At 39.0% G+C, this 17477-nt stretch overlaps 1 protein-coding gene across 2 annotated transcripts in view; it reads left to right on the top strand.

The window, feature by feature from the left end:
* Nucleotides 1-49: 49 nt before the first annotated feature.
* Nucleotides 50-17477, top strand: part of GPAM (glycerol-3-phosphate acyltransferase, mitochondrial) — a 32157-nt gene continuing 14729 nt past the window's right edge. For both annotated transcript variants that reach the window (XM_027647775.1, XM_027647774.1), the window contains exons 1-11: nucleotides 50-334; nucleotides 1689-1819; nucleotides 3834-3956; nucleotides 6987-7060; nucleotides 9940-10054; nucleotides 11276-11425; nucleotides 12075-12171; nucleotides 13141-13277; nucleotides 14559-14655; nucleotides 15362-15574; nucleotides 15963-16076. In XM_027647775.1, coding sequence (XP_027503576.1) covers nucleotides 3934-3956; nucleotides 6987-7060; nucleotides 9940-10054; nucleotides 11276-11425; nucleotides 12075-12171; nucleotides 13141-13277; nucleotides 14559-14655; nucleotides 15362-15574; nucleotides 15963-16076 — 1020 coding nt within the window. In that variant the 5' untranslated portion in view covers nucleotides 50-334; nucleotides 1689-1819; nucleotides 3834-3933. The remainder of the gene's footprint in view (nucleotides 335-1688; nucleotides 1820-3833; nucleotides 3957-6986; nucleotides 7061-9939; nucleotides 10055-11275; nucleotides 11426-12074; nucleotides 12172-13140; nucleotides 13278-14558; nucleotides 14656-15361; nucleotides 15575-15962; nucleotides 16077-17477) is intronic.

Here is a 17477-nt window from a genome sequence, read left to right as displayed (position 1 = left end):
CCCCCCGCGGCGGCCGGGGAGGCGCGGGGCGGCCCCTTGGCAGCCGCCGTGTCCGGAGCGCTGCCCACCCGCACCGCGCTCAGCGCCGCGGTTTTATTTATAGCAGGGCTGGAGAGCTGTGGAGCCCTGCTGAACCCGGAGCTCTGCTGCAGACCTCCTGAATCGTACTGAGCCCGGAGCCCTGTTGGAGCCCTATTGCTTCCCAGTGAGCCCTGCCGATCCCTGCTATCCCGGAGCGCTGTGGATCCCGCGGGATGGCGGTGGCCGGCAGGTGAACAGCGACAGCGGCGGAGGGGGAGCGGGAGCAGGAGCTCGGGTTGCGGGTGTCTCACAGGTATGTGTACGGGGGCTGCTGCTGCTGCTCACACGAGCTTTTAATTCCGTATTATTTTTTGAAGTTCGTGTTTTATGTGTGCCGGTGCAGCCAAGGTCACCTTGAGCCCGAGGAGGACGCGTTTCGCTTCCACTGTTCAGAGGTTTACAAGGGGGTTTTTGGTTTTTATTGGGCGGTTAATATACTAAATTGCCTGAGCACTGATTACAAAAAAAGGCAAATTGAATGTAAGAGCTAGCAGAGACAAAAGGATGGCTGCATGGTTATATTGGTTCAAACTCCAGTTTGTACTGAGAACTCAGTGCTTGGGTATCACCAGATGGGCTTTGTGGCAGCTTGGAGGGGGCAGTAAGAAAGGCAAAAACGTTGGATTAAAGTTTTAGGCCTTGCTGTTGCAGATCTTAGCATAGAACGTACAGCATGGGATCAGTCTTATTCCTTACGGCTTGTAGCTTGGCCACGACTGAAGTTTCTTTACAGTGACAGAAGAGGAAGGTATTGCCACTTTACAGTTTCTCTAGGTGAAAATGCTGGAATTCCTATTTCAGTGTCTCTCCATAACAGAGCAGTTTAATTTGTAGTGTTTTGCACGTATATTTTACATCACTATGTTGTTTTAATATGTTTACCCTTTCTTTTTTCTTTGGCGAAGGGAGAATTATTTGCTATGCTTATTATATAAACTATAAAACTTCAATTTCAAAATAATAATGCAAGTTTAGACTTCTTTACTGCTTTTTAATCCAACAAGCCTGTAATGTCACTTATGTCAGCAGCATGTTCCGATTTAGGGGTGTGCTTTTTTATAGAGCACTCCTTCTGAGGAGTTTGCAAACTGGTTTGACTACAGCCGGACCAGACATATAAAATATACTGTGAGATAGGATTGGGAGAGAACATTAATGGCATTTTTTGTAGATCATAGGTGCCCTCGAGAAGCAAGTAATAAAAGAATGAAGTCATGGAGTGCAAGAGAATAGTAAGCCTTGGAAAGTGGCTGAAATGTGTATCCTTGTGGCGGCTGCATGATTTAAGCCATGCAGTGAAGAACAGTGGAAAATTATCAAGGGACCATAGTGACCTGTAAGGGGAAGAAGAGCAGAGAGAGAGAAGCATGCCGGAAGCTGATTGGTGTGCTGTGGAACTTGAATGTGCTGGTTTTTTTGGCATATTAAAATTGTGCTGATTTTTAGCTGCAATGAAACATCTTTAGAACTGAACTTTTATTGAAAGGTGAAAAAATACCAATTTGCTAATTTATTGCTGGATGCCCATCACTGAAATTCTGTGTGCACTTCTGTGTAGGTTTATATATGTATATATATACACACATATGTGTGTTATTATTTTACAGTTTCTGATCTTCAGTTCCACTCCTGTGTCATGGATGAAACTGCTTTGTCCCTTGGAACAATAGATGTTTCCTATTTGTCCGCCTCAGCAGACTGCAGCATCAGTAGATGTAAGCATTCCAGTGAAGAATGGGTAAGTAAAAATTGTGAATGTTACTGGCCATATTTATTTTATTGTTTCTTCAAGTCAAAGGTGGACATTTTTATTCTTGTGAAGAACAAAGATAAGGCACCTCTCTTGTGCATGGTACAGTTTGGTTTTAATTTAACTTGAAATGTAAGGAGGATCCAACAGTTCATTTCTGTGCCAAAGACTAATGTTGCTAGAAAAGAAAAACCCTATCAAACCCTATTGATAGTCTTACAGTCCTCTGGTGTAATGTTGCTAATCATTTTATGTAGCAGTAAATGTACAGAATCCCATTCTGGAGTAGCTCAAAGTGAAGCAGAAAGTCAAATAGAAAACTTGTTGCTCTTCTGCATTATGTAGTTTAAAATGCACAGGTAAAAAGGAGCATGAAGCTGAAGATGCAAAGTCGCATAGCTATTGAAGCTGGAGCTTTTCATGCAATACAGAAGGCAGAAAAAATTGGTGGATATAAATAAGGAACCTATTAAAAGTCTATGTCCTCTGTTGAGTGAGTCTTGGGATTTGGAGGAGACAAAGGGTCAGTGAGTGGACCAGGCTGGGTGGAGCCAAAAGAGCCTTGTGGGGGCTGGGTTGATGCTGGTTGGTTTAGCAGCATAGGTCAGGAGAAATTAGACATGGATTTGGAGAGGAGGGCTTTGAACTTGATCTGGAAGAAGAACTGAAGACATGTTTAGAGTTGAGGGGGAAAGACAGATGTCCTGGCAGCTGGGTTTTCTATCTAGCTAGAGCTAAATGACATCAGACAGCAAGCTGCAGTAACCAAGAGATCTGTGAGAAAGTGGGATAAGGGCAGGCAGGACAGAGGAGATAGGAAGGAAGTTTTCTAAGAAAGTACTGGTGAGTTCAGTAAAGGGTTGGAGGCAAGCAGAAGAAGGACACTATTACAAAGTCGGTTTAATTTGGTGTTAGCATTACAGAAAGTTGGAGAGAAAGGGATTATGACAGGCTTAGGTCTTCATGCTTCTTTATTTCAGATAGAAGATTTACCCTTGGAATATTTCCCAAGAACTTCAATACTCTTGCCAAGTGTGATATATGCACAATTCAGTTTTTAGGCATCTGCAGCATTGCTTTTGACTTTCTGTCTGTTTCTCACTGGGCTGAGTATATGATGATGTATTTGTGTTTTACAGCCCTTATGCTGGTTTAAGGATTGGTTCTACCCTGCTGCTCTTCCACATTAATGTGCTATTTTAAACATCATTTTGGTTTTGTTTTGGATTGTTTCTGTAACTTCCCTTTTAATACTGAAAATAACTTCCCTTTGAATAAAATGTATGGTTTAGAAATGGCAACCCAGTGCTCATTCTCAGGCAAGCAATAATTCAGTAGACTTTAACTGGAACAATCAATATCTTTGAAAGCATACTTAACAACAATTTTTACATAGTGTTCTAACAGGGAGAATGAGTTCTGTGAATCCAGCTACTTTGGATTATTTGGTTTTGTAACCTTCAGATAGACAGTGTAACCTTGGAGAAGGCACAGGGGTTCCTTTTTCATATCACTCTACACGAAACTGCTGGAAAGTACCTTCAGAGTCTGCTGAGTTAATTTTTTGGACACACTGAGTCTTGTTGCAATTTTACAGATGTGATGTTCAGTTGAAGCTTCAAATATATTGCTCATATTACAAGCATGTTTACACTATTGAGAATGTAGTTTACTGTTAATTTCTTTCACTTTTCTCAGCTGGCAGTTTCCTTGGTGTTTCTTAATTAGTTATTGTTTCTTTTAAAATTTTGTGTGTCAGCATGTGCTGCAGTGCTTAGATACATCAGTACAACACTGAGATTTTGCTTTTATTTTTTAAAATCACATCATCTGGAGATAACATAGTTTATTTTAGAAAAATCTTGGAAAAATTTGTGCTTTATGTAATTGAGGGGTAATTTTTTGTGTGTGTGTGTCTGACAACTCCTCTTACTCAAAGTTTTCCCATACACAGTAAAACGTATATTTCTACATATTTACACAGTGGTCTTTTGTTCTGCAGGGAGAGTATAACTCTCGTCCCACTCTTTTCCGATCTGCCACTTTAAAATGGAAGGAGGCTCTGCTGAGCAGAAAAAGGCCGTTTGTGGGACGATGTTGCTATGTATGCACTCCCCAGAGCCGGGTAAGAAGATTATAGACTGGATTATGTTTGACAATAATGCATAGTTGCAGCATAATGAATTTTCAGTAGTTTCCTTACTTTCAGAATTAAGGTCACAGTGTTTTTACTTCATTAAGTTTTGCACCACTGTTTGTGGTTATATTTTCTTTGTCATGGAGTAAATGGATGACACAGACTTGCTGTGATGCTTAGTCTTCCACCTTTCAGTGTGGATTTACTCCTTGCACAAAACTCTCCAACTCTGCAGAATTATCTCTAGGAAATGGTATGGCAAAATTATCTGCTCTGTTAAATTAATAACGGGAATTTGGTGCACATGAAAGTGTTAAAGCTTGCTTTTAGGACACTTTATTTCTCTATCCACAGAATAAATGCAGTTTCAAAACTAAGCAGTATGCCTCCCTTCAAACTTGGTCAGTCCTGTACATGAGAGAACAAGTCAGTTTTCTACACCTGGCTGATTCCTTGCTTCTCTGCCCAGCCTGGAAACAGGGAGTGCCAGTTGCCATAGTGGGAATATTTGTCTGCTGGGAACAGTGTCAAGATGGTGGCTCTAGAGAGGTTGTGCAAACTGATTTAAAATGTGAACTTCATTGAACTGCAGTGGGCAGGCTTTCTGTAAGCTGAAGATGCAAAATGCTGATAAATGGCATAATATAGTTTGCAATCAGTTCATCTTGTAATTTGACTATATGTACAGCCCGGGCTTTAAATTGCACAGTTACACCTGCATTGAGCTCCATCACTGGCTGAACTAGAGTGAAAATTTGCTTGTCTCTTTGATCAAGGAGAAGTTATTATTTCACTCGATTCCTCTGCCAGAGCAGAACATTCCAGCAATGATACACAAATGTGGTGTAGAAATCCAGATGTACTGTGAAGGCTACATATGATTTGGGCAACAAGACAAGCAATTAGATAAACTGAGAGACTACTTCTAACAGACAAGTCAAGTGCTTTGACGTGTGAAAAGTTGTGTATGAATCCTCAATTTAGGGCTTTATACATTTAGTAACTAGCCTGTTAGTAATTAGGCTATTCATCTCAAACTGGGAATTATGCTTTAAAAATAAAAATCTTGTTCTGTATTTTGTCCGTTTAATAGGAGACTAATTAACTATCCTGAGATCCCTCTTAAGATAGGGGCATGACCTACTGAGCCCTTTATTGCCTTCTACTATAAGGAGAAAATAGCATCCTTGCACAGACAGTAACAAAGAAGATCCTCTCTTTAGACTTCAGATTTTTTTTTTTTTTTTTTTTTGAGCTGCCTTTTTAATTATTTCTCTTAAGGAAAAGGAATGAATGAGTGAGACAGCTTTCCTTAAGTGTATTGGCCAAACTAACAGCTTGGTAGTTCTGAGAGTGGCAGGTCTTGAGTCTCCCTCTCATTTTCCTCCTTGTTCTCCTAGGGGCTGATCAAGTTCACTAATCAAGCAGAAAACTACCTACTTTATTCATTTAGTCTTAGTTTTTAGTCTCGTTCTTAGTTTTTAGTCTTGTCTGAATGAAGTTGGCTCATTAAGGGATGTGGTGAATGCTAGACATGCTCTTAGTTAAGAGGTGAGGGATGGTGAGGGGTAGTGTTCAGCAGGAAAGGCTAGGACATGGTGGTGGGAGCTGGGCTTCTTGCAGCACTAGAGGGATCCTGTATCGGCTCAGTTGGTCTCACAGAACCAGATCCTCTGCCTGACACAGGATTGAGGAAGAGTTAAATAAGGAAAAGCTAAAGTATGACGTTACAGCTGGAGGATGAGCTTCGCAGAGCGAGGTTATAACTTAATGATTAGAGCACTGGAATGGATTTGGGCATTCAGTGGTACTTAACTTTGTTGCTGGTTTTTTTTTTTTTTTGGGAGAACAAAAACAAGTTAATTCTCTTCTCTTTGCCAGAACATTTCATCAACTTTTAAGATCCACGAAAAGTCACCAGTGAATAGTCAAAGAAATTAGCATTACCTTGAAGTTTCCTCTTGAGAGCTTAAAGCAACAATTGGTTGATTGAATGTATGGCACAGTTATGCTTTAGCAGGGGGGCAGAAGACTCTATGCTCCCACTGTAGCCCATAATTTCTACCTGATTTGCAAATGACATAGGACACTTGTATATTTTAATTTGTGGTGAATAGTGTGTCCTAAACAAAATACAAACAAATGACTCTTATCTGACTCCCATTGCAGAATTGGTGGTGAGGCTGTTCTGCAGCTCTGCTACTGGTAACCATCTTTCTCCTTCACTGTCCTGTTTTTGTCTTCTTTGACATGTACAGTTCCAGTAGTTTTAGCTGTAATTCACTGCTGGCATGGTACCAGTTTTATAATTGCGTATTATCTGGATAGAAAGAAATTAGCTTCTCGGTCAAGGTATTTCCTCAGAATATGGAAGATTAAAGTTTAGGTCTTTCTGCCAAGGAATATTTGTTTATCCAGAGTGGAACTGCTCCTAAACTCTCCCTAGTTAATAGCTTGGAATGTGGAGTCTGTAACAAGGATCTAGAAGGCTGGATTGAGTTTTGTTGTTCAGGCAGAGCAGGAATGTGGAGATTTGCCACCGAACTATGGATGGATATCCTGACCCTTGGGCTGTTTGTACATGATGCCTGATCTGCTGGCAAACTGGATGTCACAGGCTGGGCGTCAACTGCTTGTGGTTATACTAATGCTGAATGTGGCTTAATAAAGTTCTGTCTAAAGATGAGTTCTGTATTATGACAAGTCCTGATTTATATTGCGTCAGAATACAATGAAATATTGTGGCTTGAAGAATACAACCAGTACAACCACGCTGTAAAGCCTAGAGAATTCTGTGAAAGTATTAGAGTTTGGAATAGTGACTTGAATTTCATTTTCATTTTGGAACAGTTTGTGTGTACTGTATGAGCAGGTTCAGTGCTTCTCTAGTTTTGGGGTTTTTTTATAGTACAAATGGAAAACATTGCATTATCTTAAATGTTGTGGGGAGTGTAATAGACACAACTATTCTTATGTAGTGAAATAATTCACCAATCTTTTCTTTTCTTGATTTTACAGGATAACTTTTTCAATTCTAGTATTCCTTCTTTGGGTCTACGTAATGTCATATATATCAATGAAACACATACGAGGTAATGTAGCAAGTCTTTCTTTTGCTTTTAAAATCCAATGTGTTCTGATTTTATAACAGAGAAATCTCTAAGGTAGTCCAGACTGAGTGAAAATAGATTGTGGTCCTAAAATGCAGGAAGTGGTACCGCCTTCAGGAAAGTAATGTACTTGTTAAATCTGGCTGTGTGTATTTGGGAGCTGGGCAAAGTCCATTGGGGTTATAGACAAGGAGCGTAAGCGTCAAACTTGTTTCACAAAAACCAGAGCACCTCTAGATCCTTTAGTGCAAATCTGTGGCATAATGCTGAGAAAAGCTGATTTATTCCTATGTGCAGAATGACTTCAGGCTTCATTTTAATTTGCTGAGCAGATCTGGCTCATAATTTAGGCATTGTCTATTATCAGTAATGGCAATTAAATCTGAATATGTCTTAAGATACTTATTCTGCCTCAGTGGCAGAGTGCAGCTCCTGAAAGATGGTGTATATAACCCAAAAATGATGATGTATCTTTGCACTAATGGAAGCATATCTTGAGTTCTGGAACAAAGATACTGGAATTAAGCACAAATATTCTGTTCTTTGGAAAGTTAATAATGCTTGCTAAGTTTTTTTTCAATAATCATTAGCGTAAGCAGGTCCTGCAGTGTTTGTCATAGAGTCAGAGCAAACAAAGAGAGGGCAGCAGCCTAAAAGAAGTGAGCCAAAGTGTCTGAGTGGAAGAAAGGCAGTATTGTGCTGTGCTTGAGAGGGAGGAAGCTAATGTTCCTTATTACACTTGAATTAATTATGGTTTTTTTAAGAGTTGAGCTTGTAGTTTAGGATACAGAATAATAACAGAAATAGTGTTTCATTTTAACTGTTTTTTTTAAAATTAGTTTCAGAAGTCTGATGATTGAATAGTTTTGAATGGTCAAAGTTACTTAAATTGGAAATAAAAGGGCAAAAGATATGGGTTAATGAACTATTCTGAAATAAATGCCTTTAGCTCAGAATGTCATTATGGTGTGAAAAATGACAGTTTAATGAAGTTCTGTGGTCCCATGTGGTTACAGAGTCACAGTTTCCCCGCCTTAGACAGCAAGAGGGATTCTCTTTAACTGTTGGAGTACTGTAACTGTATTGAGATGTTATCACAGCCTTTGGCTGAGATATGGCTGCCAGTTTTTTAATATATCTTGACTGAGTCCATTCTGTGTGGGTTTTGTCTTTTCTCATTGCTACATGATCAGCAAACACATTTTTCTAATTAAACTACATCATGTCTAAGCTGTAAAACGAATGTAGAGGTCTTCATACCTTGACAGATACCTGCAATAACTGTATGCTGCTGTGATGATATGTTCATAATTACCAAAATCATTGTCAGAAAGAAGCATATCCTTATCTTTGCTTTCTAGAAAAATTATTAAGGCTCTCAAACTCCAAAGAGAAGGGGAAAAGGAAAAAAGTAATTAAAACAGAGTTACCAGTCTGCTTCTCTGACAGCATGAATAGCAAAATTCTTTGTCCTTTGAGGCAGTCTGAATATTTGTGTAACCATTATGTGTCAAGACTGTGCCAGTGGCTTGTGCATGTTCACTCATCTTAATTACAGTGCAAGTGGCCTGTGTGCTCAGGTAGTTTGACCTCTTGCAGTGTAAAAGTTCCTTCTCATCTTTCCTAGCTGTTTATAACACATGTATAAATTTACTGAAACGTGGTAGGGAGGTTTAACAGCCACGATCAGTAACTCAGGTGATGACAAGCAGTGAGACCTTGGCGGCGCTCCAGCATGGAAACCACCCACGGTTCAGTTTGGGACACTCGCTAAAAAATCAGCCATGCGTTGCACCAGCAGACCTCAGGACAAGGGTTTTACGTAATATTCAGTGCTCTGGTCTCAGGAATGGCCAGAATTTATTTTTTTGTCCAACTCTTAATTCTGACCGATGGCATCAGCTCTGTTGTTCCAGGGTCCCAGCTGTTTGTTTTGTGGGGTGACCCACGTAAGTGGTGGCTTGTCCAGTCCTGGCCTGGTAAGGGCAGTGAGGAGGAAAATATTAGTGCATATTCACTGCTGGGGGCTAGAATTTTAGCCCTTCCTGTTTCACTTGCATGTTCTGTGATGTTTGGTGTTCAAAGTAGTGTTTTCTCAGGTGATTGCTGCTTATATGAGCTAGACAGTAAAGGACAGGGTTAATTTGGAAAGAAGAGACTGTCCACATAAGAGAAATTGCCTTAAACACTTGAATTTATAGAGATTTACTGTTATTCAGGGGTTCTGCTCCTGCTAAAACTTTGCAAGGAGAAGGTGTGTAGGAGGCACATAAAACTGGGTGTTTAAAAACACTAGGAGGGAAGAAAAAGTTATTAAAAAAGCGTTTTTAGTTTTGGTGGCTAATGCAAACTTCTTTTCAAAAGTATCTGTGAGAGTTTACCCTGTGCTTACGTGAGCAACTTTGCCAAGAGGACCCAGTGTGCCTTCAAGAAGTTGACAAACCTCTTAGCTGGGCATTTACTTTCCTCGGTGGAAAGTCAACAAATTGGAAATCACCACTACCTCTTCTTTTGACCTTATTGAGCTGGGGAGTTGATTCCAGCAGAGACACAAAACGTATATGCTGGTTTCTTTACTACTTTCCTGTGATACCATGGGTGTTTTAAGGCCAGTGTCACCCTGGACTGAAGTGATGCAGACCCCAGTTGTCTCAGATATTTTGTGCTATATATGAGTTGCTTCATCTATAACATGGACATATTGGCAATTTACTAGCAGATAAAGAAGCTTTTAGGCAGCCCTTCATAAAACTTTACTTACTTTTGCTACTTAATTGTATTTTTAGGTATTTTTCATACTATTTTTTTTGGCAGTCAAATATTTTGATAATCACACTGAAATACCCATTTTATTTTTGTAGGTACAGGGGGGTGGCTTGCAAGACGGTTTTGTTATGTCCTTTTTGTGCAAGAAAGGGATGTTCATAAGGGTATGTTTGCCAAGAATCTGACAGAAAATGTGCTGAATAACAGCAGGTAAGATAATGCAAAGTAAACTGTTTTTTTAAATTAGTATGTATGATATAAGAATTTGGAAACTGCAAGTTTTAGAAACCAGACTGTTTAAAATACGAATATACAGTGTCTTTAGCACAGCCTTTCAGGGCTGTAGCTGGCAATTTCTGTTTGAATAGTAAAAGAGGGGATTAAAGAAGTACAAGTCTCCGTACGAGTGATTCCTAGTGGGGGAACACCAGCCAATACACAGAAAAATAAATTGCTACACAGGAGCTCTTTAAACTTTTGTTTATCTAATTCATGTAAATCATTACCACCAAAGTCATACTTCAGTCATCAGAAATTGCCAGTGTTTCAGAAGTAATAGGAAAGCAGCATTTTGAAGTACCCTGAGTGTACACCTGGAGCACGAGGCAAAAATAGAAAAAGGCTGTAGAGTGAAATTCCCACCCTTTACTTTGAGGAGCCTGTTTTCAGTTTCATAGACCACATTTTAAATGGCATGTTGAGCCCTTGATTAGCTATTAAGGGATCAGTTTCCCCTGGACATAAAGAAATTCAACCGCATGCCCCCTCCTTGAACCTACTTTTTTGTCAGAAGGCACGCACTGCCTACATTAACATTCCTAATTCTCCTGAATTTTTAATGTTTGAGTCCGTCTGAAGATGATAGTGTTGCTTTTGAAAAGTAAAGCAGACTGTGTTGTGCCATAGTTATAGTGTGTTAAACCACTTAATCTCACTTAGATTTGTTTCAAATGGGAAAAATAGGCCTTATAGATTTTGTTACACTTTGTAAAACTGAGAATTCAAGGGGAACAATACTGTAGAAGTTCAAAATAGCAACTGCATTAATCTATCTAGTGAGGTAAGTGAAAGTGCTATGACAGGAAAAAGAAAATATTTAAAAAAAATGAGATTTTTTCTGTTCTCTATGAATTTTTAACCTTATTGACCAGTTCTGAAAATTGGCAGTCACTTGATATTAGTACCTGTGATTTGCATATATACTGTTTTATGTGGTCAACTTTGAGTGTACTCAGCCATCAACTGCATGTTAAATCAGAGCTTAGAAAACTACTGAATTAGATTGAATGCTTGTGGAGTATACAATACTTCAGTATAAATGGGTTTTTTATGTTTGCAAGTTGCTCCTGTAGTAATGCAGAGCACATTCTCAGCAGTTGTTGTGTGTGTCTTGGACTCTTCTGTGTCATACATTTTATTTTTCAATGTTAGAGTCCAGAAGGCCATAGTAGATGAAGCTTCTGAACCAAGTGCTCCAGGTAGTTTTACTCCGACAGATCCTAAAGCTATCAACAAAGTGAAGAAGAAAGCTAGGAAAATACTCCAAGAAATGGCTGCAAATGTGTCACCTGCTTTAATCAGGTGAGAAAAATGTCTCATTGGTGTTTTTAGTGGGTGGAAGAATGGAAAAGCTCTTTATAATAACAACAGAGCTTGTAACACATAATGCATAAGTAGTGAATAATTATTCTAAAAATAATACATTATTCATAAAAATCCCTTTTTTATTATTAGCTAACAAAATAGTAGTTATTCTTCATTTTCAGATGCAGCAGAAACCATCTGCCTTTACAAGGGATGAATCTTACAAGATCAAATACAAACTTTTTTTCCTCTCAAAACTAGGTTTGGTACTAATGCTCAGACCAATATTGGCATAATTTCAGTCTCATATGGGCAAGAGCAGCTATCTGCAGCACCATGGACTGTGAAAGATCATTTTTCCAGTAGCCTATTTAATATTCTAATCTGTAGTTATAAATACGTCACAGATGGTGGTCCTACGCTTTGAACAGGCTTCACTGAGGTTGATCAGTGTCATAACTACAGGAGACTGAAATATGGTTACTAACCATAGGTGAAAACTTGTTTGGCAATTGGATTTTACAGTATTTTTGTTTGAATATAAAGTAATCAGATTTTATGGCTTTGCCTTTAGTCATAGAGAAGCAATATAAAAGAGAGGCAGAACTGAATGAAGCTTTTTGGGTTTTGTTTGCTCTTCCTTTAGGTTGACTGGCTGGGTGCTACTGAAGTTGTTTAACAGCTTTTTCTGGAATATCCAGATCCACAGAGGTCAAATAGAAATGGTCAAAGCAGCAACAGAGGTAAGGAAGGGTGGGAAAAAATCTAATAAGGTAGATTTCTGATGTAGTGTCTGTGAATATTTACAGCACTTTCTATTGTTTATGAGAGTTTTGCTAAGTCTGTATGAAGTGAGACTGTAGATAGAACTGTCTTGTATCTGTGAAATAGGGTTCTTAATTAAATACAATGCTCTTCGAGTTGTGTAACCTAAAATATGATGGGAATTCTGGTTTTACCTTTGCCTAAGTATCAAATTTTAAGTATCAGACTGCATGATTATCTCAGATAACCTGCATCCAACATTTTTCTTCTTTTTTTTAAGCTGAGGCAGACAATAATAAATTAGTAGATATATTTAGGATTTTTCACTTTTACCTTGTTTTGGAATAAAAATCTTTAAGAAATAAACTCTTCTTATTTCTTACTAGCAGTACATTCCCAGTTCTTTGATACTCATTGAAATTGGTCAAACAAATTCCTGAATTCTACCATTTTCTTTACACTCTAATTGATTTTTTTTGCAGGATTTACCTTAGAAATATTGATTAGATAAATGAAACAAATAAAAAGGGTTCCTATTATTTTCTGTTGGTTTTTCATTATAGTGTTAGGGAACCCCACTATTCATAGATCCTTGCTAATATCTGATGGAAATACCAGTACTTTTGGTGGCACTGAAGATTTGTCCACATCCCTTTAACTGTTTGATTATTGTCTGAAGAAACTGGGAGTATTAATTAGTGCTAATGTAATGCATGCAACTGAAAACTGCAGTCCATGAAAAGTAAGTACGGTTGACTAAAAGAATCTCATTGTCACAGCTGAAGGAAAAACAGAAGTAAAAAAACTCAGTGATGGTAACTGGAAAAATACCATCAGTTCAGAGAAGACGATGCTAGCAATCTCAGTGAAGGATTTTAGAAAAGGAGTAATATTCCACATTTCTTACCAACTGCCTTCTCTCTTTTTTCCTTCTCTCTCCACCACAGATGAATTTGCCTCTTATCTTTTTACCTGTTCACAAATCCCACATTGACTACCTGCTTCTTACATTCATTCTTTTCTGCCACAACATCAAAGCACCCTACATTGCTGCAGGGAACAATCTCAACATCCCCATCTTCAGGTAATAACCTCTTCTTATTTGAAAAAGACTGAAGTGGTGGGATCTGACCTGCTGTGCAACATGTCTTAGGTCCAAGTGCAAAAATATCTGAGTATTGCTGGGCCATCATGTGTAACACGCTCAGAGAGAGAAACTCTGTCATAACCCAAGTAGGGTAAGGAAGAGTATTCCTTTGTCCTAGGAGTCTCAAGGTGGATAGGTGACTAGGAAAACATGACTGTGAAAAAGTGTACTGAATGGACAACACTTCATGAAATTTAGTGAGCTGGCTAATGGGCAGCAACACTACTGGGTGAATAATACTTTGTGGGAAAGTACTCCACTTTAGTCTGTGTTTAAATTATTTTTCTGGTGGCTGAAGAACCTAAGGTCTTTTATGCAATATTTTGCCATTGAGACAGAATTTGGACATAACCAATTTCTAAAAAGACACTGGATATTGCAGGAAGTGATGAGGAAAGAAGGAGGATACCTTGACTTCAAGGGTATTTGCACCAGTAGGTGCTGGTCTGTAATAATCATCATGAGAAAGGCATTCAGGCTCTATAAATTATCAATTAAAATGCTATTTATTAGGGCCAGCAGTATAAGGAAAGAGAGATTAGCATAGATAATCCAGCATCCCTTTAGGCACTGGGAACCCTGTGTTCTGCAGCATTCAACAGGCCTCTGATCCACAGCCAGTCTGTGGACCCTGTCTGCAGAAAGGGTTACCCCATTTGGTCCTTTGAGGTGGTGTAGAATTTGCTTGCAAGAAAACAACTCTATTCATCATTTCTTCTGCCAAGCAGAAAGGATGTTCTTGTGAGAGCTTCTTGCTGCACTGTAAGATAAAGGCAAGACCGTGCAGGTGTTGTAATTGCTGGTGTGAAGTGGGAACTGCCTGCATTTTGCTCTGTTAGAATGAGCTGGCTGAGCTGATCCTGCAGCTGAGGGGTATGTGCAACATGGGCATGAAGATGCTGTTTGTGCAGCACAACACAGACTCAGGACAGCTCAGGTTAACTGTTAGGTGGATCACCAGCATCTCAGTGTACAAGTCTCCCAGAAAATGGCCTGTCAAGGGAGTGAAATGGAGCAGGACAGGATAGAGAAGCCTGTTTCATAAGTTAAATGGAGAAATAATTGTATGGTCCTGCCATGTGCAAGTAGTATAGTACAGTTTAGTCTTTGGGAATTTCAGTTATTTCAGTTCCTGTTGTGTGCTGGGAATTTTGTGCTGGATGTGTAGTAGCTTCCTGCAACAAAGTTCAGTGAGTATAATCCTTCTTTATCCTGCAGCACGTTGATCCGCAAGTTAGGAGGGTTTTTCATTCGTCGGAAGTTGGATCCGAGTCCTGGTCGTAAGGACCTCCTCTACAGAGCTTTGCTCTATGTGGTACGCATTTCTTGTTGTTTCTGTAGGTAGCATTTCAGTTGGGTTCAAGTGGGAAAGTGAGTTCCATCTGTCTGGAGGTCTATTTTACCGCTTTGAATTTGTCTTCGGTTTCATGCTGCAAAAAGGGGATTCATTTTTGTATGAACTCTTGAATTTATAGAGTTAAAGAAGATTGAATGCTCAGCCCCTTTGAGGATGAGCAGATTTCCACCTTGCATAATCGCTGCTAAAGAATGTGGAATCAATGCTCCCTGAATTAATGTTAGGCTTTGTTTCTCTGATGTCTTTTGTTCTGAGGCATATCTACACTGATTCTGTTAACATAATGGAATTCTCTGTTTATGACGGGTTGATGTAATCCTTTGTGCCATTCAGTATAATAGCTGTGTTTGCATCTTGGAAGATGGGATATGCTGGGGAACCAGAAGAAGAGATGAATGTGAATTGACTAGATCAACTGTTCCTAGAGATGCTCTTTGAACAAAAGTCATTATACTGCTTGTATATTCATGCAAATTCAGTTACAGATTCGTCTGGATTTGTGTCAAGCATTAATTATTGCTTTTTTTTCACAAGTGTTCGTGCCAACTCATGGTCTTCTGATGCTTTTAAAAGGAAATGGTTGCTGACAATATATTTCAAATGTGAATTTGCCAATATAATTAGATATTTATTTTTTTCTCTTTTTCAATCTTTTTGTATTCAGCACATAGAAGAACTGTTGAGACAGCAACAGTTTTTAGAAATATTCTTGGAAGGCACACGGTCTCGAAGTGGAAAGGCATCTGGAGCTAGAGCAGGTCTTTTATCTGTGGTGGTGGATGCTCTCTTCTCAAATGCTACTCCTGATGTCCTAATTATACCCGTGGGAATCTCCTATGATCGCATAATTGAAGGTCACTATAACAGTGAACAGCTGGTAAGAGCAATTGAACAACTTGTTTTGTCTAGGGGATTTTCTGCTTATGTGCAGGAAAATGTGCTAGAGTTAAATGACGTGCTAGAACTGTCACAGGTACTTGGTATTAGTGTTGAAGAGCAAAGAGCCATTAATCACAAAACCTCTCTGACAGGAAGTGCTGAGGGACAGGTGACATACTTCCACATGCAAATTCGTGACATAACAAATAATATGTTCAAGTGGATCTGTATGGAGAAAAGTAGTTCTCTAGATTTACTTTTAAGTTATAAGGTGTGTCAAAAGCTTTGGCCTTGTTTTGTCTGCTGTTGCATGCATTTTAATTTTAAACATAGCCTTGTAATTGCGAAGTGGAAGAAAACTCAAAACAGCCACCTCTGTTTTCTAGGGCAAGCCTAAGAAGAATGAAAGTCTTTGGAGTATAGCTAGAGGAGTCTTCAGAATGCTGCGGAAGAATTATGGGTGTGTCAGAGTAGATTTTGCACAACCATTTTCCTTAAAAGTAAGTTTGACTTCTTGAAAATCCATTTGAAGGTTTGACATTTTTGATATTTCAATAATGGGACATATTTATTTTGATTTTTTTCTTTGTGGGTTATCATCAGTAGCATTTTTTGCTGAAGTCCATTCTGGTAAGACAAAGTACCCCTGTTTTGATGAACGTGTGAGTCTTAGGGCACATTTGTGTTAAGCTGAAATAGACTCAAAGCTGATGAAGAGGGTTATGTTAGTTTTGAAATGGTTTAAGTGTTCTTACTGGGGTTCTTTGTTTGTTTAGCAAACAGTCTTTAAAATGATCCTTGTACCATGTAGTAATCCTTTACGTAGTAGAAACATTAGGAGTTCAGGGAGCCTGAATGCTGTTTTCCAGTTTAAGTAATTTAATGGCATATGCTATTATTGAGGAAGGGCATTTATCTCACTAGATTTTTGAAATTGCTAAGTAAATTAGTAGCTATAAAAGTATTATGATTAGTATATTGCGTATATAGGTGTTTTGTAGCTTCTCAGGGAATGTAGTGCTGTGGTAGTATCTGCGTTCACTCTTTAAATCTTCCCTGATCTGTTTGCAGAATCTGCTGGTACTATACTTATCTGCATTTCACTAATCTGTATTCTGCCACAGTATGCCTTATTTTTAGTGTGACTTTAATAAGATTAACTACTGCAACAGCAACCTACTAGAACATTATTCAAATTAATTAGGTGTTCTTTTTTCTGCCCTACTTCTCTCAGAAAAGCAGTAGGTTGGAGAGCTTTGGAGGGTTCAGTTACCACAGCATGAAATTATTGTGACCGTCTGCACTGCATTATAATTAACATAGTAGGGAAAGATACTAATGCACTTCAAGGAGGAGGTTTGGGCTATTCTTGGTAGGGAGTTAACAATTCTTCTTGGATCAGTGTAAGGAAAAGAAGGTTATCTGCCCTCTTAATCTAGAGAAATGCTAATCAGCAACCTCTGTCAGGTCTCATTTGTATGTGTATTCCTTATTGTACCTCAGAAGGGTGATAAATGGCATAAATCATTTAAGTATGCCTTAACTAAGATTTGCAGAAGTAACTGTGGTTATGTCACTGCAGGTTTTTCTAAAGCAGATGAGCTTTGGGGGTTAATTTTGGGCCTCTGCAGTTCTGTGAGCACAGACTTGGAAGCAGGAGAGAGTGAGCTGGCTGTGAAAGTCTTTTAAGCAGCTTTCCTGGGAGGGAACTGTTTTCCTGAGCAGCAGGTTAAGTGGCTCTTTAGTTTCCCATTCTTTACAGAAACCGAAGGAACACAGAGTCCTGAAAACGGAGTAGTGTAAATGCTAACCTATAAGGAGAGGCTTTTGAGAAATTTGGGATTCAAAAATTCCAAGCATGCAGTGCCCTGCCTGCATCCTGGGTGCTTAAGTTTATGTCA

This window comes from Corapipo altera, unplaced genomic scaffold (assembly GCF_003945725.1).
Source record: "Corapipo altera isolate COAL_440 unplaced genomic scaffold, ASM394572v1 56, whole genome shotgun sequence".
In the NCBI taxonomy this organism is placed as follows: Eukaryota; Metazoa; Chordata; class Aves; order Passeriformes; family Pipridae; genus Corapipo; species Corapipo altera.
Note: the sequence above shows the minus strand (reverse complement) of the source record. Positions and strands in the feature narration are given on the sequence as shown.